This window comes from Typopeltis vanoorti, chromosome 19 (assembly GCF_054136105.1).
Source record: "Typopeltis vanoorti isolate ZY-2024b chromosome 19, IOZ_Tvanoo_1.0, whole genome shotgun sequence".
Lineage (NCBI taxonomy): Eukaryota > Metazoa > Arthropoda > Arachnida > Uropygi > Thelyphonidae > Typopeltis > Typopeltis vanoorti.
Window position 1 is genome coordinate 37286541 of NC_143567.1, and position 27034 is coordinate 37313574.

Here is a 27034-nt window from a genome sequence, read left to right on the forward strand (position 1 = left end):
TCAGAAATTTATAGACTTCTAGCATATCACACCCTCTTTCTCCTGTTTACCAGTATCTGCTCTCTACATACTTGATCTGGCCTCATCAATGTTCCATAATCCACAGTCACTTTTGTAACTTCTATGCACCCTCACCATCTCCTCCATATAAGGCACCTGTTTATGGTGGAGGGGCCTTCCAGTGATGTTACTGGCTCTTTTCATTCTTATTGTTGGTCTGTGCTTTACTTTCTGTACTCTACTTCTCCTAAGTATTTTTTTACAATCCTGTCTTCCAGACTACCATTACTGGGATCTAATGCTTTGCCATCATGTTTGCCATGTGATGTGACCTCTGGACATCGGGAAAGTGGGATCTTGGTAATCTTGAACTAATTTGGCCTCTGCTTCAGCAAGATGGGTGGTCCCGGATGGCCCAGCCAGGATCAGTCTGCTAGTGGGCTAGCCTGCAAGGGCATTGCAATAAGTCTTCTTGGTCCTGGGGACAGGATCAAGGCTTGCTGTAGTGCTCCTAGAGAGTGTGGGGTAGTTGTGGTGTTCCACTCCTGAGTGCAGTCATTTCTTGGCCCTGGGCATCCATTCATGGCTCTGTGATGGGTGGAGAACTCTTGCTGAATCCCATTCCTCTTGAGAATGACCACTTCGTCCTCTTATCAGGACTCTCAGCATGTGCCAACCAGGTACAGAAACCATACACTCATCAACAGAAGAGTATATGGTTTCTGTACCAGAAGCAACAAATATAACTGTTCTTAATCATACACTCAACAGGTGAATGTCCAATTGGAAAAATGTCATTATTCTTTTCATCTAGAAGGATTTGAAAGGGTTGGCAGGATTTCTAAAAAAAAAAATGTAAAACTACATTCAGGAGCTATCCTTATTGAAGCTACTGTAGCACAATCAGAAAAATTATTCCATGATTACAGCTATACATCACAAAACTAAACTTTTCTAGAGGCATAATATCCAAGTGGAATCCTCTAAATGTTCCCAATGAAAAGATGTGTTTCGAACTCAAGCATACTCCCAAGCATGTGAAAGGAGAAGGACGAAAAGAAGGTACAAAAGTTAAAAACAGAGCAGTACGTTGCATAGTAGAAGGCAAAAAGTCAGTATACTTCAACAGTAGCTGCTAAATCCTTTTACACCGAGAAGACCACTGTAAAGAATATTTCAATGAGGACATTCACAAGGATGTTAATCCTGCCTTCTCACAACCACAACATCCCTGAAAGATATGATTTGCTTGCTGTCACCTTTGAGCGAATGAAAGAGAGAAATCATTATGGAAGCACTCGTGAAGATATGTTATAAAGGGTCCTGAAAATCCTCTTACTTAAAAAATTTCCAGAATGTGCACCACAGAGGGTCAAAGATATGCCTCCTGATCCTTTATTGATGTCCCATTATCAGATAGCATGGATACCTCTGCTCTCCTTTCAGGAAGACAAAGCAATCGATATACCTAGTGCCCTAGAGGGAGTTGAATTTGATATCCTGAATATTTTTCCAGGAGAAGAAGAAATGTTGGATACTGGCCATCCATAATTCTCAAAAACACCCCTAAAAATCCAAGACTAATGAAAGCAAAACCGCTTGTCATAGAAGGCCAGATGATACCACTAGAAAGAAATACGAGAAACATTCCTACAATGGAAATGTCATCAGTTCCGATAAAACATAGATGATGCAAAGCTCTCTTGCAAAAGTATAAGCGAATATGTTTCTGCTTGCAGGAAATATACCTGAAACCAAGTGATGATCTAGCTCTCTGTAACGTTATCATTATTTTTAAGCATAGGACAGGATGAACCCGTCCCTGATGTAGTTGCCAACCTTGTAGGGTAACCATACCCCCTTCCAACAAATCCCGAGTAACACCAGTGTAGAAGCAGTTGCTCTCAGTTGGAAATATAACAATAAGCCACATCTATCGTCGTCCTCCTGCAGAATTTTTCTCAAGATGACCTTAATTATATTGCAGTTACCATTCCCCTTATGTTTAATTGGGGATTTAAATGGACATCAGAGGAAGAGTTGTTGAGGATATGCTTGAAATCGTCAACAACAATCACTCCCTCTTTAAAACAAGAAGCAACACTTTCTTCTGTATGCCTACCCGAACATTCATTGCCATTGACATAACTATCTGCTCACCCTCCCTTCTTCCTCATACAGAGATGGCACCACAAAGCAGCAAACTGGTCATTAGAATACACACAATTCAATTAACAGACATAACAACACTAGCATAGCCTGCATTGCTTTGGTCATAAATTCAAATAAAGGAAATCAAACCCTCCCTTTTCCCACTGCTTAAGGGAGAAAACTGAAGATAATTTATTTGGGAGCAGTCGCTTTCTCCATGATGTCCACTTTTATTCCACTGCAATAGCCATTCTACATCATGGCTATTGCAGTGGAAGATTGAGCATGCCGACTGGTCCACCTTTTCCTCATTAGCAGTTTTGATTCTACAACAGTCAGTTCATCTATTGGTGATACAATGAAGCATGTAACAGTGTATATTTTAGCAGCAGCCACAACTGCAATTCCTAAAACATCTGGTTGGTTCCATGTTTTTCTAAGCCATGGAGGAATGATGATGATTGCACAGCAGCCAAAGAAGGTCAGGAGAAAGCTTGGGTATTTTCTGCAAGTAACCCACAACAACAAACCTAATTGCCAAACAAGCTCAAGTCTAAGCGAGACATCAGGTGTCCAAGCCAAAAGGAATCCTAGGTCCAATTTACTTCTGTATCAAGATCCACCAACAGCAAAGAAGTATGGGGAAAAAATCCAAAAAATGAAAGGCAGATTTACCACCCACCAGCTCTCTATCCTCGAGCACAATAGTTTGCGTAGTTGCTGATTCCCAACACACGCAGGGAGATTTTTGCAAAAACATCAGCAACATATTCTTATCTCTCCAAGTTCCTTGCTTAAAAAGCAAAGCACATAAACAATAAATCCATTTTTCTTCAAATGGCATAAAAGAATACAACATCCCATTTGCCGAATAAGAAATAAAAGCTGCTTTGGCTAAATGTCGTCAAACTGATGTTGGAGCAGATAATATCCATTATGAAATTGTAAAACATCTTTCATCATTAGCAATAGATCAACTTATTTATTCATATGGCATGAATAACAAAACATGCAGTACAATACACTGTCACTTTAAAAACATATAAAATTAAAAGTCAAAAGTCATTTTAAAAACCAATCAAATTAAATGGTTACATCCATATCGGTCAGATAGTTCATAGCTTCGGGTGTAGCACTTAAAATGTCCAATTTGTCTCCTGAATATGCTCTGAGATAACACTGAGTCACAATATGGTCCACAGTTTGTCTTTGAGCTCCACAATCACAATGCGGGGATGGTCGTTTATCCCATTTAAAAAGCATGTCTGCACATACACCATGACCAGTTCGTATTCTATTAAGCTGAGTCCAGGATTTTCGTGGGAGGTGTGAACAAGCATCAAAACTTTTTTGTAATTCTTTGAGAGAAAATTTTGTGATGTCATCTGTCTGGCTCGCCCACTGTTCTTGTCACTTTTGCTTCAGGTCAAAGTTAGATTGTATTAGTAGTTGGGTTAATTGTAGTGGTGGATGTCTTGATCTCAATCATCGTACACTTAAGACTGGGAGATCTAAATATATTGGTAGGGCTGTGTTCTCCGAGATTTTTTTATACTCCTGTAAGAGAGCCTTAGTCTTGCGCAGATTCGGTGGAACAATGTTGCTAAGAGCTGGAAGCCATTATGTGGGCATTGATTTAATTGTGCCAGAAATCAGTCTCATTGTATTATTTAGTTGGCTATCAACAAGTTTAACATGTGTGGTATTTAGCCACACTGGTGAGCAATATTTGGCAACAGAGAAAACTAGACCAAGCGCTGTAATCTGCAGATTATCAGCTGTTGCTCCCCATGTCGTGCCTATTAGTTTTTGTATTATGTTGTTACTGGTTCTTAACTTAGCAGAAACATTTGTTAGGTGTTGCTTGTAAGAGAGTGTGCAGTCCAGGGTCTTGCCCAAGTACTTTGGAAACTTATTGTGTTGCTTGTAAGAGAGTGTGCAGTCCAGGGTCTTGCCCAAGTACTTTGGAAACTTATTGTGTTGCAGTAAGCATCCTACAAAGAAGATATGTAAATTGACATCTGCCATGTGATTATTAAGGTGAAAACTTGATACTTCTGTTTTGTCTGGATTGAGCTGGAGCCTCCATTTTTTTGTAATATTCACCTATTGTTTTCAGATCTTTTGTAAGTACGTCTTCAGCCTGACTCATGTTTTTGTGTCGAATGGCAACGTCATCAGCATAACAGAACTTGCGTGAGATGGTAGCAGGCAAGTTGTATGTATAGGTTATAAAGTAAGGGTGCCAATACTGACCTGTGAAGACCATTATTAAGTTTTCATTGTCGGGACATTTTATTTCCTAATATAACTTGAAAGAACTGTTCAGTGAACATGAAGGAAATTAAGTGTGCAGTCCATTTACATGGGACAATGCTAAGAAATTTGTATATAAGACGTTCACACCATACTATATCATAGGCTGCTGTTAGGTCCAAGAAGACAGCTGATGTTTTTTCTTGCTTCTGAAATTCAGCTTCTATGTATGATGTTAAAGTGAGCACTTGATCACAGCAACCACGTTTTTTTCTAAAACTAGCTTGTTCAATCGGGACATGCTGCATAATTGGTATGGACAATCTGTTGTATAGAAGGTGTTCTAACATTTTATAGGTGCAACTCAATAAAGCAATAGGTCTGTAACTTTTTGTCTCCTGGGGTGGTTTTCCAGGTTTAAGAATAGCAACTATTTTTGACTTCTTAAACTGGCTAGGTAGTCAGTCAGTCAATATATCAGAAAAGAATTCACAGAGCCATTTTATAGTATTTGGCCCACTATTAATCAGAAATTCAGGATGGACACCGATCAAAGCCTGGGGCCTTGCCTGCTTTGATATCTCTTATGACAGCTTTTACTTCATCTATAGTGAAGATTGAGGCATATTGTGAGAAAGCAGAGGCATTTGTTTTTAAAGCTCTAAGTTCTTTCTTGGTATGTTCACAGTCCCTAGGCCCTTGACATATTAATGATTTGATTAGCTATTTTCTCAGGGGAGATAATTGTGCTTTTGCAGATAGTTGTTGGAGAAGATTCCAAGCTTTTCTTCTTGGTCGTTTGAAGTCAGGGTTTTTCAACCGTATCAATCCATTTTGTTTTTCGAGATGAGTTCAGGCTATGTAGTAATTGATCTGCTATTTCAGGATCTTCACTTTTCAGGAACTCTCTGTAGAGATGTTCACTCTCTTCATTCCATCCGGGGACATAATCTTTTCTGTAACCTCTAGGGATATATTTTTTCGCAGTTGATATGATTCTTCCAACAAATCTCTTGTACCCTGCAACTCTAGCAGGTATCCAACAAACACATTTATACAATTCATTCGCAAATTTTCTCTATTTGTTTTTTAAAATTCCAACGTGGTCATGGAAAGGATCTTGCTATAGGTAGTGTCATACCAATTTCCAGTAACACTGGTCTATGTTGACTGTGTGGGTTCACACATCTTGCTGGTAATGGTTGTCCTTCTGTGTTTATTGAAACAAAACATAAGTCTGGATTAGACTCTGTTTGCCATGCTGATGATCTAAAGGTGTTCTATCCTTGGCATCAAATGCAAGGCGTATGTTATTTATTTCTGCCCATTGAACAAGGGTAGTACCGCAGTCGTTGTTATCACGGTACTTCCATTCTTCATGATGGCTATTAAATTCACCAATCCATACTGTTGGATGTTGATAAGTAGGTATCATATCTATAGACCATGATGTTAAAGGAGGTTTATAGACATTGACTATTGTTATGTTGTGAATTTTCACACTCACAAGATGGGCATCGTTATCACATCTCATTGTCAGGACAGAAGCATTTTCTATATCATCCTTGATATATGTTGCAATGCCATAATTCCGGTGGTATGTAGCAGCAATCAGAGTGTAACCAGTTATTTTTCCTCTTCTATTAAGGTCGTCTTCATTTTCAGCATGCGTTTCTTGAAGAAGCGCAACGTCAATGTTATTTTCTTAGTATTTTGCAGAGATATTCACATTTTGCTCTGTTAATTCCCTCGATATTCAGTTCACACATCTTAAGGCTAAATCCCTGTTTTTTTGTCAGCATCATTAATAAAATTAGAAAAATCAGTATTGTTTGACTGCATGCCTTATCCTGGAAAACTAAGTGTTAGACTGACTGCCTAATCATTCTAGCTCAATTAGCATTATCCAGGGTGCACTATGAGGAGGTGCTCTAGATTACATCCCATCAATGGATCAACTGTTGCATGTTTATAACAGAATTTTCTGTGAGAGCATATTTCCTGATACAAAAGGTGATTATAATTCCCCTTCCCTGAGCAAAGGGAAGGATCCAAAATTCCCAAATAACTACTGTCCAATTGCTTTGAGTAGCTGCTTGTGCATGATTCTGGGAAATGATGGTTGACTCTTGCATTTTATGATTTCTGGAGAGAAACAACCTTTTTTTTTTTTCCAGAACACAACTTAGCTTGCAAAAATATCATTCTACCACTGATCATCGTGTTCAGCTGGAGGCATCCATTAGAATGAGTAAAAAAAAAGTAAGCATCTAGTATTGATTTTTTTCAATATGGAAAAAGCATATGACACTGCTTGGAGATTTGGAATACTGAAAGACTTAAATAATTTTGGTCTTACGGGAATTTCCCTCTTTTATCAAAAACTTCTTGTCTAACTGAATCTTCCAAGTCTGAGTGGGAACTGCCTCCCCCCCCCCCCCCCATAATCAAGAATAGGAAGTTCCACAAGTATCACACATTTTGCAGTCAAGGGCAACTCGATGACAGAACAACTTCCTCCAACAGTAAGTAATGCCCTATATGTAAATGGCTCTTATCTTCTGTCTCTCATGTAATGCAAGGATCATAAAAAGACAGCTGCATCAAGCTATTGACCAGCTCTCAAAATGGGAGCTTTTAAATGGTATCAGATTTACATAGCAGAAGACAGTTTGTGTGCACTCTTGCTGCAGACATGGTCTTCATCCTGATCCAGAACTCCAACTACGACAATCACTAATCCCAGTTGCATTAGAAGCTAAGTTCTTGGGATCTTAAGTCTGTGCTTCTGCCAAGGAGGGTATACTGCAATGCTTAGACCTTGTTCACCATCAAGCTATCAGAATTGCAACTGGAACATTTCGAACATCATGTTCCTAGTCTGTATATCGAGGCAAATGAGCCACCTCTGTTACTTCAAACCAACAGCTGTCTCTGTTCTATGTAACTAAAATAAAATCACTGCTAGAGCACCCATGCATCCAACTATCTTTTGGCCACAATGTGAAAATCTCTAAAACACTCAACAGACTGCCATAAAATCCTTTGGATTGCAGATAAAAGCTCTCTTACAAGCTCTAGAAATAGCAGTAGACCATAGCTCAGATGGCACCAAACTTACTTCCATTATGGCAATCATACATGCCAGCATGCAGTTCTTTCAGTAGCATTCTTTCAGCATGCTACTGAAAATTTTCACCCCTGCTGTCATCTACCAGCAGGTCTTCAAAAGCTCATAGAACTGAATACCTTGACTTTGTGCCTGTCTATACAGAAGACTCAAATTCACAGGACCTAGGGGGATCTGCTATCTCTCCAGATATATGTACACAAATCTCACTAGAGTGTAACAAGTTTACAGTATAGCTGTATGCAATAGAGCTTGCACTAAAATACATCACATTCCACTGCATCCAAGGTGTATAATATATTCATACTCGCAATATTTTCTTCAGGTAATAAGTCTAGAGCAACATCCAGTGCTCTCTAAGAATTTAACATCACCTCTTTCAGCTGTGGAAGCTAGACTTTGTATGCATCTGTTGGATTCCAAGCCATGTTAGGATTAAGGGAATTAAGGCTGCAGATACTGCAGCAAGGTCAGCTCATTTCTCGAACATCCATCTGCTTGCACCACATGCAGATTATTAGCAAATTATCAGACAAAATCTCCTACCCCAGTAGCAACTATCTTGGAAGTTGTTCTTGCTCAGTTCGGCATAGGTTGTAGTCATCTCATCCACTCCTACTTTCTGAGGGGTGATGACATACCTCTGTGTGAATTTTGTGACTGTAGACTATCCATCCTCATGTTTTAATTGAGTGTCCTCATTTCACCAAGGAGTACAATCATTATTTAAGCCACTTTTATAATCTGACTGAGCCGTACATGCATAGGCAGATTTTATCAGACTCGACTGTCAACCTGGTTTTTAAATTTTTACAACCCTATACACTGTTGTCCAAAAGCTAAAGATGAACTACGTTGTTACCTGTATATGAAAATATTTTCATAACTACACCAAATGTGGATATAAATTTATTGCCAGCATACTAATAAATTTTATTACACAAAAAATGTGTTATACAATTTCATACAAATTGCAATATGTTTTTGGCAAAAGCTACACATTTCCTAAGGATATAGTTAAGGAATAATTGTGCAGTGCTTACAGAAAACTATGTGGAGGGACATTTCAATATGGAATATATATTGTATAGTGAAGCAATAACTATACAGCATAAATGCATAAGTCGTACAGAAGAAATTCTAAAAGCTGACTTAACTATACTGGATGAATATTTTAATAGATGGAGACTTGTTTTAATAGGAGCAAAACAATATCTTGTTTTCCTCTAAATAATAACTTAGCAAATGCAGAACTAAAAATTGAATTGAACAACACTTCCATATAATAAGTTCCCTAAGTACTTGGGAGTGACACTTGATCATTCTCTCACTTTCAGGCAACATCTTTCAAACTTGGCATACAAACTAAGGACACGTAATAATATTCTACAGAGACTCTGTGGCACTACTTGGGATTCAAGAGCCTCTACTCTTCGGACACCAGTCCTTGCTTTGGTATTCTCAAGTGCTGAATATTGTGCTCTGTGTGGCTAAATAGCCCTCACTCGAGGATTATAGATTCTCAATTGAAAAATACCTTAAGATTAATCACAAGCTCTATTAGATTGACTCCAACTTATTGGCTACCTCTTTCAGCCAGCATTATTCCTACAGAACTACATAGATTGAATTCTTTAGTCCGTGAATTTCAAAAAATTGCTGGTAATCCAGACCTACCTATTCATCAGGATCTTCCAACATTTAAAGTCAATAGATTGAAATCTCACCATCCATCACTATGAGCAGCAGCAGAACTAGTTCTACATAATTTTAATCCTTTATTGAAGTGGGAGGAAACGTTGAAGGAAAATACGAAAGAACATTGCATAATATCTTTAAAGGTGATCAAATCATTACAAGATCGGATCTACCTCGCAAAACCTGGACAATACTAAATAGGATTCAGACAAATCATGGCCTATGTGGAGATACTCTCTATAAATGGAACAAACAATCATCTCCAATATGTGACTGTGGTGCTCCATGACAGACTCTGCAACATATTGTAAAATAATGCACTTTTCGTGCTTATGCTTATCAGAATGACTGGAATGATTTTTTACAAGTGGCTCCTGAAGCTGTGACCTGAATTACAAATTTAGATGTGAATTTATAGTGATATATATGTTTTTTCTTATTATAACATATTAAGACTTTTAACTTTTATTTATTTTATTTTTATTTTAATTTTTCAATTCCTTGGATTAGATCTATGTTCTCCTTCAAAGATTTTTTAACTTAAAATATTTTAAATTCCTCAATCCTGTTACTATATAATGGTATTATGTATGTATGTATGTATAGTGAAACCTGTGAAGTGTCCATAACTATAGAATAACACGTATGCCACAATAAAATAAATTGTATTATGTAAATATTTCATTTTATGTATCATAAGACATCATCAGTACAATTATCGAACAACAATAATAGGAGTTGAATTAAAAAAGCAGTAGCACGCATGCTTAAATTGGAATCTCTCTCTATGTACACAGTCATGTGATCATGGATTAAGACTAATGGGTTGAAATTAAAACCGATTAAATTAAAATATGCAAGAGATAAATTTATTTAATACAATTGAGGATAATCATTTCCCAAACTTTTGGAATAGTGAGGCAGTCATTACAATGAATCCGAAAACCAACTTTTTCAGGTCATATCAACTCTCCATCCATCTCAAAAATATGGCATCATAAAATCTCTAGTATCCAGAGCACATAAGACTTGTTCTTCTAAAGAATCTCTAAAACAAGAATTGGAAATTGTCAAAGAGCCAGCCTTACTGAATGGATATAATTCAATAATAATCCAAAAAATATCCAACCACTCTCCTCCTATAAAACAACCCAAACAAAAAAAATGCCCACAGGACTTCCATACTATTTATTAAATGCATCTCTGAATGTGAAGCAAAAAATATGACATCATTGCTACCTATACCCATCAACCAAATTCACAACTTGCTAACTTCTTTAAAAGGCAAACTCTCACTAATGATGCTATCTTTGTGGCATATATGAAGTACCATGTTTGTGTAACTTGTCTTACTATGGACAAACAGGAAGATCTATAAATAAACGTACCACTGAACATCAAGACCACATCTGTCTTATCAAACCTCATAAATCTGGCCTTCACAACATGGAATTGAAAATACTAAGCTGCTACATAAATTCATATATATAGATGAACGTTTATATAAAGAAAGTGATGAAGCCTGCCTTCATAGACCTAATCTTAATCATAACTGTCTCACTATTCCAAAAGTTTGGAAAATTGTTATCCTCAGTTATATTAAATAAATTTATCTCATATATTTTAATTTAATTAATTTTAATTTCAGCATATAGATGCATATAAAACCGATGTAAAAAGTATAAACATTATTAAATTCACAAGATGGACATAAATCCAAGGTTTTTAAACACCTATTTACAATAACTTAAACTAAAAAGTATATTATTTATACACTGGTGTCCAAAACCTAAGGACAAACACTATTTCTGAATGTTACAATCACAAATTCTGATGAATCAGCTGGTGGCAATTTGTATAACTGACAATTTCAGTAGAGAGCAGGTACACATTAAAATTTTTGAATCATGTGCAAAGGAGTCACGTGATAGAACTCAACAGGCAAAAGGCTGTGCTAAGTGAACTGTGTTTGAAGGAAGCTCTTTACGTGAAGGAATAAAGTTGCAAACTTGGATATCTTGTAATGTATCAAAGACATCATCTAGATGATTTCACACAGGGAAGACTTATTGGAAAGCTTTTAAAGAAGGCTGCAGAATTACTGATATTGCCAGAGAATATGGAATCTCACTTAGCACTGTATCCAGGCTCTGGGCAATGCTTAAAACCAATGGAATTTGTAGACATTTGCTAAGAGGTCATCCTCCCACTACCACATATCATGAAGACAGATTTTTGGTTACAGCAGGTCAGCATGCAAGTTGGCTCCACTCAAGTACAGGTATGCTGATATCTCAACAAACTGTGGCAAGACATCTGCAACAAGTAGGCCTATATGCCCGAAGGCCTGTAATCTGTGTCCCTTTATCCACAGATCATCACAAAGCATGTTTTCAGTGGTGTTGTATCCATAAAAATTGGACAAGACACCCATAGGTTAATGTACTCTTTGCAGATGAGAGTCGTTGGAGTCTTTCCTCCAATTCTAGACAACACTTGATCTGGCATGAAAGTGGAACTACTCACCATCAATGAGAATGTTCGAAAGGGATGGTCTGGAGTCGTGTGAGGAAGTATTATGTTTAGCCTTATAGGTTTGATATAACAATTTATAGACTTTCAGTTTTAGAAAGCTAATCATTGCAATTCAAATTGGCATGACTGACATAGTATGTCTTTAAAACATTTCCTTAAAGAAATGTTTACATTTGAAGCTGTTTTCATAGGCAGTAGTAGTCTGGAGTTAGCCTAAAGGGTGGTTAGTGTCAATTCCATTCTGAGCCAAACAGACAGAGATATTTGTGTTTACAAGAGGGGGAAACAATTGGCAAATTTTGTTAATTAGTTTAAAAGCAGCATTTAGTTAGAACTTCTTGAGAATTCTGGAAACACGTTAACACATTCACACAATATTTGCATAAAAATGAAAATTCTTCATGTTTCGGTGATTTGTAGTATTATGAATTAAACTGCAAACCATCAACCATGACGTATACTGAATGACCAGAAAGAGAGCCACCACCTGTCTTAACACAGTAAGATAGATGGTAAGTTAGCCTCTATTTGACATGATCATATGCCCTGAAAATGACAAGGTCAGTCACATGGCTTTCTCTAAATCTTTTCTTTGCTTGTGTCCAAAGGTATATAGTTAGATTTGCTGTGGAATGAGAATGGTAAAATGTATCTTAGAGGTTTAATGGAGTGAAACAGCACTGAAAAAGAATTTAAGATATTATTTAATTCTTCCAATATTTTGTATCTGTTACTGAGACATCTTTGGAGAATACAATGTAAGACTTATAACACACATGTAAAGGCAATACAAAATTAAGTGAAACACATGGATAAAAGACTAGATCCCTAACTAGGTGGGCTGCCCTCTGTGGGCACCTGGTAGTGACCTAGAATGTAAACTGGGATCTCGAAGTATTAGTGTTTCCCATATTTTAGGAAGTTTGATGCAACCATATTTATTTAAATTTGATTTCTGAGGTTGCTTTCTGATTAGCAGCTGTAGATTCCAAAAATAGTCTTTTTTTTCTAAATTTACTGCAATGGAGCATGGTGGTCTTTTCCCAGTTGATTCTATGAGCTGTATTTAAAACTATTTAAATACAGCTCATACAATCGATTGGATAAAAGGCCTGATTGACCATAGTCGTGACTGTAGATGCATTTTTTGTGTCCTTCCATGTAGATATTGGCTGATCTTCCTGTCTGTCTGTCCATAGTAGGTCAACTCCAGGCACAGAGAGAGAGGTGGGAGCTGATCTTTAGTAGAATGCATAAGGGTAGCAAACTTTTAGTGAGACTTGAAAGCCATACAGAGATTGTATTTCTCTATAACTTTTTTTTTTTTTTTTAATCTGAAGGACCTCAGACATAAGGGATGGTATGATAACATTACCAAAATCTTTCTAAAGAGAAAGTTGAGGAGTGGAGGAAGGATTGATTATTATTTTTGTAATAATATGGGTACTGTAACCATTAAATAAGGTGTGGTGTATAAGATTAAAGTCTACTGTATTTGTTTCAGTAATGAAATACTGCGATTGGGCATGTTGAAAAGAATGATAAATTTGGAGAAAAACTCACTTAAAAACTTTATTAGTATAAATTTTCCTAAAGACAAGCTTCCAGCTTTCATTTATCCAGGCATCTACCAGATTCCTTGCTATTTTGGGTTATCTTATTTTTACAAACAGGAAGATCTACTTTTATTCGGCTAGAGGAACACAAATCTTATATTAAATATCATGAGCATAAACAGTTTGGACTTGCAGAGCATGCTATGAACACACCATAGAATTCATTGGGACAAGACTAGATTTTTTCATAAAAGTCGTTTCCTCACAGAACAACTTCATAAAGAAATGTGTGAAATTTTACTTCACTGTCCTAATGTAAACAGATCTGGTGATCTATATCTATCCCTTTTGTGGGAGATTGTACTTTTTAAATCAGCTAATCTCATCTAAGATATTTGTTTATTTTTCTTTATTTTGTTTAAATATAATTTATTATTTTTTTTTCAGTAACTTAGGAAATTGACCTTTCATGGTTAAGCTACTTAGGTGGCACTTTTTAGAATTGTCTGTTAATGTTTAATTGCCATTCTGTGATCTTGTACTGACAATGCCTATGATACTCAGGCAAAAATTCTATGCTAATAGTCTTTTATGTGAGTTTTCCTTCGGTTTTATAATTTTCCAGTGCTACTGTAAGAGAGAGGAGTCATTGGAACAAAGGTTATAGGCTCTATTGGTTAGTGTTTTAATGAGACCATATTGTTGAAGGAGGGTGATGGGAAAGTTTATGAATATATCTGTCTGTTGAGTGGGCTTCCTGTATACTGAAAAAGAGAGGTTACCATTGGGAAGGCATTCTACTAAGATGTCTAGAAAGGCTAAACTATTACTATTCTCTTTTTTCAATAAACTAGGTTCTAGGTGAAGAGTATTGTGGTGAGAGAGGAAATAGTCTAACATGTCTGGGCCATGAGTCCAAATGGGGGAATGCATTATCCACATGACTTGACCAGATAGAAGGTTTGAGAGGAGGGGGTTGAGTCAAGAGCTTTTTTTTTTTTCAAAATATTCCATTAAAAAATTGGCGAGGAAATCACTTGTATCCTTCCGCTGCCTTTTGTGAAAGGAATATTTGAACTTCTTACAAAAAAATTTAAAGCCTCTCAACCTTTTTATTGCAGTTTGTCTTGTCAGAAAAATCTCCAATTTTCTCTCAGCTCTTAAGGACAAATTTTCTCCAATTGGTTTTCCAGGTGTTTACTAGATGTGATAAAGAACATAAGTCTTGCATCAGGTACCACAAGCCTGAATGTTCTGGGCTTGGTGAGCATGCCATCTCTACTAAGACTGAAAACCTATGCGAGCATGTTTTTCATGGAACATTTTTATAAGGAAACTTGTGAAACATTGCTTCATTGCTGAAATTTAAATATTTATCTCCTTTATTGAAGTGGGATAGTACTTTTGATCTGCTAATCTTAACTATATATGTCCTCCAAGCTTTAACTCCCTATCCACTTTCCCAGAATACAGGTCCATCAACCTGGTACACAGCTGGTAATCTTTATAGGCCATAATATGTAACGTTACACTTTGCCACATTAAACTGACATTCATTCTCCTTTGTTCATACTGCCAGTCTATCTAAATCATCCTGCAAAATTTTAACATTGTAATTATCATAATTTATTAACTGCTACTCTACTCAACAAATTAAATAGTGGTGGCCAAAGAACAGAGCCCAGTGGCATGCTTTTCAACTTTATATCCATCCCCATGTGCTGCAATTTATTGATTAGAATTCCATGAGGTATTCTGTCATGAAGCCTTCACAAAGTCAATCAGTATCAGTACAAACTCATAACTTTTATCCAACTCAGCTGTCACTATTATGAAAGGTGAGCAAGTTACTGAGGCATGACATACCACTTACAAAACCATGTTGCCTCCCCCCCTCCACATAGTATCCCATTTCTGTCTACTCATTCTATTGTTTTGCTCTTAACCAACTTCTACAATACCTTGACTATGACTTCTTAGCTGATTGGTCAGTAATTTGCTCCCTCAGTCTCGAGCTTCCTTTATGCAATGGAACTGTTTTTCCCACTTTCAATCCTCTTGGGACAAATCCAGAGTAGAAACTTAAACAACTTGATCAAAGGCACTTGCCAATTCTCTAGCACCTTCTCATAAAACCCGAGCTGGTATACCATCTAATCCCATAGCTGTACTCACATCACGGTTCTGTAATATCCTATGCACCTCCAGTTCATTTACCGCTATTTCCATATAAGCCCTTGCCTCTATTGTTACTGCAATATCTCCACCTCTGGATGATATACTCTTGCAAAATATTCACTAGTAATTCTACTATTTTGTCTGATTCAGTTATCTCCCTACCACTGGCATTCATTAAAATTATTCTTCCATAATTCATTCCTCCATTTACTTTCAACATATCGAAAGAACTTGGGATTTCTAGCCTGTACATTGTACTACTCATGTGCCTGCTGGTCACTTTCTCATTGAATTCCCTCCATTTTTTTTTTTTTTTTTTTTTTTTTTTTTTTTTTGTAGCTCCTGCTTAAAGATAGTATTCATCCATTCAACTCCCGCTTGATTTATTCTCCTGACTCTAGGTATGCAGTCTGCTTTAATTTCCTCAAACATTCATTTACCACTTCCCATGCACTATCAACATCTAATTTCACACGGCATGGCACTAATCCAAGCAGTCTCCTAAGTTTGTCATGCTGACTAGCCCTGTAATTCCACACATATATCTCCCCTCTTAACTGAAAATTCCACATATTTAGCCACTTCTGAGGCCAAGACCATATGATCACTCTTATTAATTGGTGGCAATGTCATCATATTGGTTATTGACAATTCTCTGATTCAGTTACTAGATCTGGCATTCTCAAACCCCCACTACGTTCCATCAGATGCTGTCTTGTAACTACATAAATTCCATTTCGTTCCTCTCATGTGTCCTTTCCTCCTTTCAATCTATGTTCCCACAGTTGAAGTCTCCTATTATGTAATTATCTATACTCTGCTCATTGAGCTTATTTGCCAGGACATGCTATAGAAGCTTCCAACTTCATATTTTGTTTTGGTGGCCTCTGTCTCACATCAGATGGCCTTAAATGTGCTATTTTCACTGGTCTGCAGTTGAACTGCTACTACTCTTTTTGGTTGTAGTTCATCAGCTGTAATTGATAATACACCCCCTCCCATTCTTTTCTCTCTATTGTTCCTGAAAACACTATACCCTTCACATTCTATCTCACTAACTATGTCACCTTCTATCAGTCATGTCTCACTAATACCAGTAACCTTTGGCTTATGAACATTGCCAAATGCCTAACCAATTCTGAAAACTCCCCCTTCCCCCTTGTTTCGAGTGCTCCTGGGATTAGTGTACATAAAGTGTAGTATTCCCTTAGACCCACCACTGTCTTTAGTCCAACTGGTTTATTACCAGTTGGACTAACATAGCAATTTTCTGCATATTCTTATGTGGAGCATTCTTCTTTCCAGTACTCTTTGTACCAGTTGCAATCTTTCTTGTTTGTTAGTTGTTGCCCATATCTCACTTGGTCCGTATGTAAACCCTGGAATAATGCACATATTAAATAACTATATTTTTAAATAAAAAGGTAAATCTCTTAACGTATTACCTTTTATATAGCCAAACCACTTTATTTCCTGCTGTGATTCTGATATTATTTCATTATATTTTTCCATGAAGCTAACTAATTATTATTATGTCACATCTCCAGGGAGTCCAAAGACTCATCAAGGGAAGGGCAGCTACTCCACAGCTCTGTCTCCACCACTCAATCCACCAACTACAATGAACTGCAACTACACCAATGCTGCTATTGCCTAACACCACCACTGGTATTTTCACAGACAATCACAAACATCCATGCCCATAAAAGGATTTGAACCCACAGCCTTTTGGCTGGAGAGTAGATATGCTAACCACTCGGCCAACCGGGCCAGCAATTGATTATCCAAGGTAAATTTAGTCATCAACAATTTCAACAGGATTATTTCCTAATTTCCGTTTGATCTGAATTTGTCATAAATTTTTGTTTTAGTTATGCTAATCTTTAAACATTTATTCCTGCTTTCTCTGTCCACATTATTTAGCATTTTCTGGGCTTTTATATTTTTTGCTATTAGAGCAGCATCGTCTGCAAAACACGAATACAGGCAGTCCCCAGGTTACGAATGCTGAGAATGTCTAAGTCGGATTTGTATGTAACTTGGATCCCTGATGAACAGCTCATATGCGGTAATAATAACAATACCATAATGGCTCATATGTGACAATAATAATACAGTGTAATACTGTAATAATAATAATAACAACTCTGTACTGTAATAATAAGTTACAGAAACTATTGTGCTCTTTCTTTTTATTCAAACAAACAGAACATAAAAACAAACTCATACCAAAAGTTTAGGAAGGCGATAGGAGAAATTTTAAAAAAAGAATATTAAAGGTTGCATCAATGTCTTGCTTATTGGAAGGGGCATTACTGAGGCAAGAAGGTGGGCTAACATTAATCGGAAGATGATGATGGAGATGGTGCTAGAGAGGATGGACCTGGTGCTGGAGCATCAGGATTTGATTCTGTTTCTGGAGGAGGGGAGCTTATCACTAAAGTCGGTTTCTTGAAAAAGGTATCTAGGGTTGTTTGCACAGCTTTTTTCATCATAAATGGACTTGTAGCAGCTGATGTTCTCACTCACTGCACAGTAAACTTTTGTAAACTGCTGAATGTTAGGATATTGCTCCTCATGCTTAGCAAATCCTGCTTTAATGAGATGAAAGATGTTGAAAGTTTATTTTTCACTTGGGTAGACTATAATAAATTTAGTTTAATCCTTTATCCAAGTGTGAGCAAACAAAGTTTGTACCTGAAAGTATCTTCAGGACTGGGGTAAGGTGGTACAACACTGGGTAACTCGTTGCAAAGGTGGAGCAAGCTAACATCACTCCTATCTCAGTATCTCCCATAATGCAAAACACATCTTCTTGCATTCTGGTAGTAAGACTTATACGTTGGTTAGACATAACTGGTAATTAGTTTACGGAATTAACAACGCATATAAAGTATATCCAAAATCCAAAAAAATACTAAAACCTGTAAACCACAACCCCCCTCCACAATAAAGATTACACCAAATCTATCAACATCCCCTACATCCAGGGCACCTCTGAGAAAATAACCAATATCCTCAAAAAATATGACCTTACTTCCTGTTACAGACCATATAAAAAGTTGGCATCCCTTATCCGCTCTACCAAAGACCAACCACTTCCCCTAGACCTACCTGGTGTATACCAGGTCCCTTGCAGCTGCAAATTGTCCTACTTTGGCCAAACAGGCAGAACAACAAATATCAGGATTTCAGAACACCAAGACTACATCCGGTTTCACCAGTACAGCTGCTCTGGGCTGGCAGACCATGCCTTGGATACCCACCATAAAATTCGTTGGAAGAAAACAAAAATAATTCATCGCAGCAAGTTTAAATACGAAAGATTATTCAAAGAATCTTCAGCAGCTCTAAAAAGCATTCCTAACCTCAACAAATTTGGGTGCATGAAACTGCCCCAAATTTGGGAGACTTTCATTATGAGAACTTCAGCCCAACTGCCAAGACTACCAAATTAGCCCGCAAGAGGGCACCATTAGGACTTTAGGAACAATATTAGTTTCTTGCTTTCTTCCTCGTTTGCTTTGTGTTAGTTCCTGAGTGCACATATCATATCTTTGTTCCTGAAGATGGCAATGTGACATTGCCGAAATATAGAAGTTATTCATTAAAGTTACGTTTAATTAATATACTTTATATGCGTTAATTCCGTAAACTAATTACCAGTTATTACCAGCCACATCTCCTTGCGGATATGTATAATGTTATGCATTAAGGAAAGGGCCACTACCCAGACTAGTTTCGACCTTTATTGAGGTCTATCTCCACTCGGGCCAGGCTCCCACTGAAGAGACCTCAATGAAGGTCGAAACTAGTCTAGGTAGTGGCCCTTCCCTTAATGCATAACATTATACATTACTGCAAGGAAATGTGTTTTGCATTATGGGAGATACTGAGATAGGAGTGATGTTATCTTGCTCCACCTTTGCAACGAGTTTCCCAGTGTTGTATCACCTTACCCCAGTCCTGGAGATGAAAGACTTCAGCTAATTCTTTTGTTGTAAACTTTCTTGGCTCTGGATCTTCTGATTCTTTGTGTTCTTGTGATTCTATCAGCTGCTTCTCTATCTCCATAAGGTCTTCATTGGTTAGTTCTTGTGAATGGGACTCTAGTAAGTCAATGACATAATTTTCATTGATGTCCAATTGCAGTGCATTGCCACTATCCACCACAGCTTTTCTGGCTTCACCGATGTCTTCTTCTCCTGTAAAGCTATGAAAATCATCATAGAATTGAGGGCACAATTTGTTCCACACCCCTTTAATTGTTGATGGCTTCACTTTCTCTTGAGTATCAGCAATGTTTTTGATTGCATCATGGATGTTATAATTCTTTCAGAACTCTCGCAAGGTCATCACATCATCTTCCATAGCCCTGACTGCTTGCAGGAATGAATGTACACCATAAGTAATAAGCCTTAAATGCAGAAATGACTCCCTGGTCCATTGGCTGTAGTAACGATGTAGTGTTGGTGGTAAAAATACAACCTTTACATTAGGGTGAAGGTCTAAAGATGTTGGATGTCGAGGAACACTGTCTAGCATAAGCAAAATTTTAAATGGAATTTTCTTTTCCGAACAATAATGTTACACAGCAGGAATAAAACAGTTCAAGAACCAATCTTCAAACATGGCAAGTATGATACAGGCCCTTAAATTTGACTTCCAATAACGGGAAGAGCTGCTTTAATAATGTGGCAAAGTGCAGGTTTGTTTATATGTGCAAAAGAAATTAGTTTCCAAATTATTAATTTAATTATATGATTGTTAATTATCCTTATGGGGAGCCTTTTCATAAGCACAGAACACCATAAGTCGGATTGTCCATAACCTGGTGACCGCCTGTAATTTAGATTTATTCCATTGACGTTAATTCCATATTTTTCCCATGATACGTTGGCAAAAATGTCTTCTAATATGGCAGAAAATAATTTGGATGATACTGAATCTTCTTTCCTCACTTCTCTTGCAGTGCCAAATTCTTTTTTTTTCTGTTCTAACTTTATACTGGCTGGTAAATTTCATTGTATAGTTTCTAACAAGTTTGATACAGTTTACTGGAATGATCTGCTCTTAAGCTATTTTATTATTTTTGGTTGATACAAGGAGTCAGTCTTTCTGAAAAATCTAAAAAATACTAAATGTGCAGGAAGTTGATATTCATTTAGTTTTTCTGTTACTTGTGTGATAGTGTAGATATGATCTGTTTAGAAAATCTTGCTCCAAAGCTTGCAGCTTGCTTGTTCATATGTCTGTTCATCACCCAAGAATGCTATGATTCTATTTAAAGTAATGGGTATAAAATTTTTATACAGTTGTGATAACATTTTGATTGGCCTGTAGTTATTGATAGCATCTCTGTTGCCATTTTTACGTAACAAGATAATCATACTATCCTGTAAATCCTTTGATTTTATTGAAGTATGAAGGTACTTGTTAAATATAAATACTATTGTGTTACTGAAATCCAAATATGCTATTCTTGTTTAATTTCAACTAAAGCTTTCTGTCCACAGTCTTTGGTCTCTACAGGTTTTTCAGCAACATTTTTTTTAATATTCCAGTCTCATATGTAATTTTTGGTACCATTACACTGCCTGCCAGCATCACTTTTTTTCATTTTCTTTTGCTTCTTTAATTATCTTCGGCTTTCACTAATGTTGAATAATCATAAAAACATTTGTTAAATAGACATGGCAATCAAGCATGTAAGCAGTAATATAGACTGTCTACTCTCACTTTAGCAACAGCAAAGTATTCAGAAGGAAGTTGAGACACAAATGCATGTGCATACAGGAAGTCGTAAGTCACAAATATGCTGAACACCATAATTTTTGGTTGTATTTTTTTAAAAAATTTTTAATATAGTGCATAGTGTTATCAGGCATTATGCTTTTTTTTAAAAAAAAAATCATTTTCCCCTCCCTTTGAATCTTTAAAGATCATTACTGATTGACTGTCATCAGCCAACTGGTGTTAATGGTACTCATCCAGAAATGTTTCAGTGGGTAAAAGATTATTTTACTAAAGATGAAGAATTTAAACCACCAATTTATCTTCAGCATCATGGTAAGTTTGACTAGAAATTTTTAATACATGTACTGGTATTCTGTATCATGTAACTTAAATATATATCTGATACATAAACAGTTTTAAAATCTATAGTATGCTAATATTGTGTATGTATATTTTAAAAGTTGGAAAAAGACAAGAAATTTATTGATATTTGACTTAAATAACTGCAGCTTTATAACTTAAATACCAAAAATTACAAAGTGAATTTGTAACAGTTTACTGCCATGAATTCACTAAGTAAATTACTATAAATTGATTAATTAATTATTGATAATGTAAGAATTATGAACATGAATATAAATAATAACATCAGACCTCCATGAAGTCAATACTAATCAGACTCATTCAGTGTGTCTACATTCACTATACTCTCAGTGATGCATTCTACTCACCAGCTATTCTCCATGCAAAAACCTGTCCCTTGCTTACACCCCCTCCTTATACAGTTACCAGGGAATGGTCTTTTGTTCTACACCCCCACCCCTCCAATATTCTTCCATTCTATGAAAAAATACTTCCCTGATCCCTTTTTCGATTTATATGTCTCAGTCATATCTCCTCCCTCCTAACCACACCACAAGGTTCTGCAAATGGCATGCTCACAATCTGTTTTCATACTCCACATTCAAAAGACCAATACCACCTTAGCCAGTCTTCTCTGGAGCCTTTCTGATATATCTTTATTTCTATGAAAACCAGGTGACTAAATCTATACACTATAATCCATAATGTTAGGCTTGTTCAAGGCCTTATACTTTGAATGACAGTAGAAGGTAAATAGCGATAGATTAATAATTTTATTACTATGCAAATATATCATAACACTTGAAGTTTCAACACAGAAAGTTAAAGTTCGATATGACTGCCTCCAGTAATTATGCAGACATCCCATCTGTAATCAATTTCATGCCACGTGTAGCAGAGCATATATGGCGTAACTTCAGCAATGGCAGCAGTAATTCTGGAATGCAGCTCATCCAAATTGGATGATAGTGGTGGAACACTCACCCTTTCGCAAAGCTCCATGAGAAAAAATTTCAAGGCGTAAGGTTGGGAGAATGCGATGGCCATGCTACAGGCACCCCCTCTACCAATCCATTTGTCTGAAAAACAGTGTTGAGGTACAACCTACATCTGTCAGGTAATGAGGAGGTATCCTGTCTTACTGGAAATGTAAGCATACATCGTGGTCATCATTATCTAATTGTGGTATTAGGTACCTTTGTAGCATGTCCAGATACCACCACCACCAGTAACAGTAGACTCTGATAAAATGAAGGGTCCATACACTTTTCTTCTTGCTCATGGCATAAAAAATGTTAGTCTTTGGGATGCCGGAAATATGTTCTACGATGGTGTGTGGATTTTTGCTTCCCCAAATTCTGCAGTTACAAATGTTTACTTGCCCGCTTACGTAAAAAGTGCACTTGTCGCTGAAAACGATCGTGTCCAAAAAGTCCTCATTTTGTTCTAACCTACTGATCATTTCCATACAGAATTCCTGACATATCCTTCTTTTCGTCTTTCTTCAAATATTGTATGAGGGTAAATTTCTAGGGCCTTAAATGTTAGATGCTGTCGTAAAACATGCCACACAGTTACATGTGGAATTCCAATTTGATGAGTGCCTATCTGGTTGACTTTCTAGGGCTTCTGGAAACTTTTCCAAACTTCTTCCACAACAGCATCAACAGAACGTGGCCTCTCGTTGACCTTGGATGACGCACAGAACAGTCTGTTCTCACAAAATTCTTGTGCCACATGTAGATGGTGTGCCTACTAGGAGGTTCTTTACCTTATTGCTAGAAATTCCTCTGAACTTGTGTCACAGACTTTGTTTTCTCAAACGAAAACACACAACATGCTTGCTCTGCACCATCGAAGGTCACCATTTTCAAATGGTATGACATGGCATCTAGTGTTTTGCCATTTGGTAATAAAGTTACATTACCAAAAATTGATATATTGTACTACATTATAACACTCACTCAGGTTTTGTATGTCTTCAGAGTTATTCTCTGTTCTCCTGTAAAGTTGTATACACCCTTTTGAAACACCCTGCTCATTGCAACTATAGCATCTTTATTTCTGCATTTCATGGTCCTCTTCCCTCATTGCCATAATGCGATGGGATGACTTATGCACTGTGTTCTCTAAACTTCAGGTCCATATCCTCCACCACTGTCACTTTCAGAGCTCTCATCTCCTCTCTCCCTCTCCTTCAAAAATATCCTACCAAATTTCAAAATCTGACACAACATTGAACTGGTAGTTTCACTCATTTGCCCACTCCTATAGGTCTATTCACATCTTCCTGTAAGGTCACATCTGCTTGGCTCCTCATTGTTTTCCCCCAGTTTTGCATCATCTACAAATAGCTGATCTCCAGTTAAACTGCCTGAATACCATTAATATATAAGTTAATTAAATAGTAATGGCACAAAACATTCCTGTGTGCACATCACTAGTGACTTTCCTCGTTCAGAATGCTATGCCCCATACACAACTTGCTGATATCTGGCAGGTCAGTGACCTGTCCAACTCAGTAATCTGCTATCCGAATCCTATCTGATCCAATTTAGTTACCAACAATCTGTTCGAATCCTTTGAAAAAAATCATTTTGAGAATGCATCTCCCTTCTCCAATGCATTTGTCACCTTGTTGAGGTACAACCAAATTGTTGAAATATTATTTTCCTTTTACAGATCCATGCTATCTATCACAGAGAATGCTGTTTTTTGTTTTTATGAAGCAAAACAGTTTTATCCTCTATGTAGCTCCACTCCTTCAGGACTTTGTGCTGTTGCAAGACTTAACAGATATGTTAATGTTGGCATTTACTTCCTGGAACATTTCCTTAGATGCATGGAAATATGTTATCAAGTCCTATTGCCTTATTGGGCATCAAATTTACTTAATCCCCTATATACTTCTTGTTTTCTCACTATTCCTTCCGTTCCATATATACTCAAGTTTCTCATGACACCAGTCACACTGATGAAGATGAAATTCCATGATGAATTACTCGCTGAACCAATCTCGACCATGTCCTCTGCAATAGTTACCAATATACCATTTTCATCCATTAACATCATTTCACCATAATCACTCTTTCTTCTACTTACCGCATATTGAAATCCCTGTCTAGAATTTTTTTGCTTTATTTGCTAATTTATTCTCATATTGCACTGTGCTGTGCTTACCAAATGAGTTACCTTTCTGGCCTTCTCTTTGCACTCTTCATTTAACTGATTATTACTGTTATTCAACTTGTGCTGTCTCCACAGTTCTCCTTCCAGATTTCATGCTTAATCCTTTCATTTATCAGTTTGACACCTATGTTACTTAGCCTTTGACCTTTGGAATACATTCACACACGGATGTTGTATAAGCTTTTCATAAACACCTGCTTCTGTTTCCACATTGATATTCTTTCCTCACAGAAGTCTTCATGTGGCTAGCCCCATCCAGCTCATCACTTCACGATCACTCTTGCCTCTTTTGATGCCCCTGGCATTTGTAAATAAACACAGTCCTGTCTGCGTTTATTTACAGGTAGGATTAGTTATATACCTAATAATTTCATTTTTTCATTACATACCTATACCACCTCATTTGTGATATCTCTGCACTTTCCCATGCCCAGTCACCTTTATCACCACTTTCCTCATATCTCATCAGACTCAACTACTATACTTATATCCCAGACTATCCCATTCCTGTGCTGACCATCCATATATACATTTACTACTGCTTCCAACATCCACTTTTCATGTTTGTCTCTATGTCCACCCCAACTCTCTCAGTTTCTGTGTTCTTCTTGCATTTCTGTTCTGTCACTCTCATCTTACACTAATATTATTCTCTCTATCCACAAGCACTTCATTTCCATCCCATCTGCTCTCCCAGTTTTTCAGATTGCCTCTTGCTTCCACTGATCCTTTGTCTCATTACTCACTGCACTGTCTTCTAGCAACAGTCTGCTTAGCTGACTCACACCAAATTCACTTAAATGCAGTCTATCTTTTTTCACAATTCCATCTTTCCCATGAATGCTTAATAGATATTAACTAACTGCACCTTTTTCTTTTCGTTTAGTTTTGCCAACATACCATTTATCATACTTGTTTGCTATCTTAACTGGTCATTGCCATACCAAGGTATGGCAATGACCAGTTTCCTGCTATGCTGTTGTTTTTCCTTAGCAACTTCCTAATATTCCATACATTAGAAGTCGTGAAAATAAGAGTGGTTAGCATATCCATTACACACCTTCATTACACATCTAGGAAGGACACTAGATGATCAAAGGAAGAAGGTGGAGGCATTTCAATAAATGGAATGAGAATAAACTACCTCTGCTTTGCAGATGACATTGTCCTGATTGAAGAAGATGCAGCAAGGATGGAAAGAACACTGCAAACACTATACACAGAAGGAAAAAGATATGGACTAAATTTAAATTTTGAAAAAACTAAAACAATGATGTTTGGACAGAAGGAGTTACTGAACAAAGTTACCATTGAAGGATTTCAACTGGAAAATGTGGAACAGTTCACATATTTTGGATGCCACATGATGTATGACTTGGACCCCAAAAAAAAAGAGGTAAAAATTAGAATAGCCAGAGCAACAGCTATCTAAAAAGCCATGGACAGAATATGGAAGGACCGAGCTATAAAGATGCACATTAAACTGTGCCTTGTGGAAACCTGTATTTTCAGCAGCATGCTCTATGGATGTGAGGCCTGAGAGAATCTGAAAGGAGGATATTAGCATTTGAGAGGAAGTGCTATAGAAAGATCTTGAGGATAAGCTGGATCCGGAAAGTGAATAATGAGGAAATCTATAGACGAATACAACCAAAAGAAAATCTGATACAGAAAATAATCAAAAGAAAACTATGTCTATTTGGCCATGATGAGAGAAAATTAAAAATGTTTGCTGTTTGGAATGATTAAAGGAAAGAACAAAAGAGGATGACCAAGAATGGGGGCGATGACGTCAAATGATGCATTAACTCTACATACAAATTGAGTCATCTTGCACAAAATAGATTGCAATGGAAGAATTATATCAAGATAGCATCAGACACTTACAGGCGTTGAATCCATGTTTGTTGTTGTTTTTAGCATATCCGCTCTCCAGCCAAGAGGCTGCATGTTCAAATCCCACCAAGGGCATGGATGTTTGTGATTGTCCTACTGACCAATTACCAGTCGTACTGCCCAGATCTTTTATGTATTTCCAACAACAACAAAAAAAAATCAAATAAAAAAATACATGTTGCCTTTTTACATATAGGTTTATCACATATAATTTTAGTTGTCAACTTTATACGAATAATTTTTCTTTTAATGTTTCTGGTATAATAAAATCCTGTATGCCATTATTAACAGAAAGCCTATTTATGGAAAATGATGACATTGATTGATACATTTTATATGCGTATGC

The 27034-nt window shown here is 36.9% G+C and overlaps 1 protein-coding gene across 1 annotated transcript in view; it reads left to right on the forward strand.

Moving 5' to 3' along the window:
* The window catches only part of LOC150096002 (zinc finger-containing ubiquitin peptidase 1-like), a 245689-nt gene that overhangs the window by 182053 nt on the left and 36602 nt on the right, over window positions 1-27034 (forward strand). Inside the window, exon 6 of the mRNA XM_090409263.1 lies at window positions 21446-21573. Coding sequence (XP_090265389.1) covers window positions 21446-21573 — 128 coding nt within the window. The remainder of the gene's footprint in view (window positions 1-21445; window positions 21574-27034) is intronic.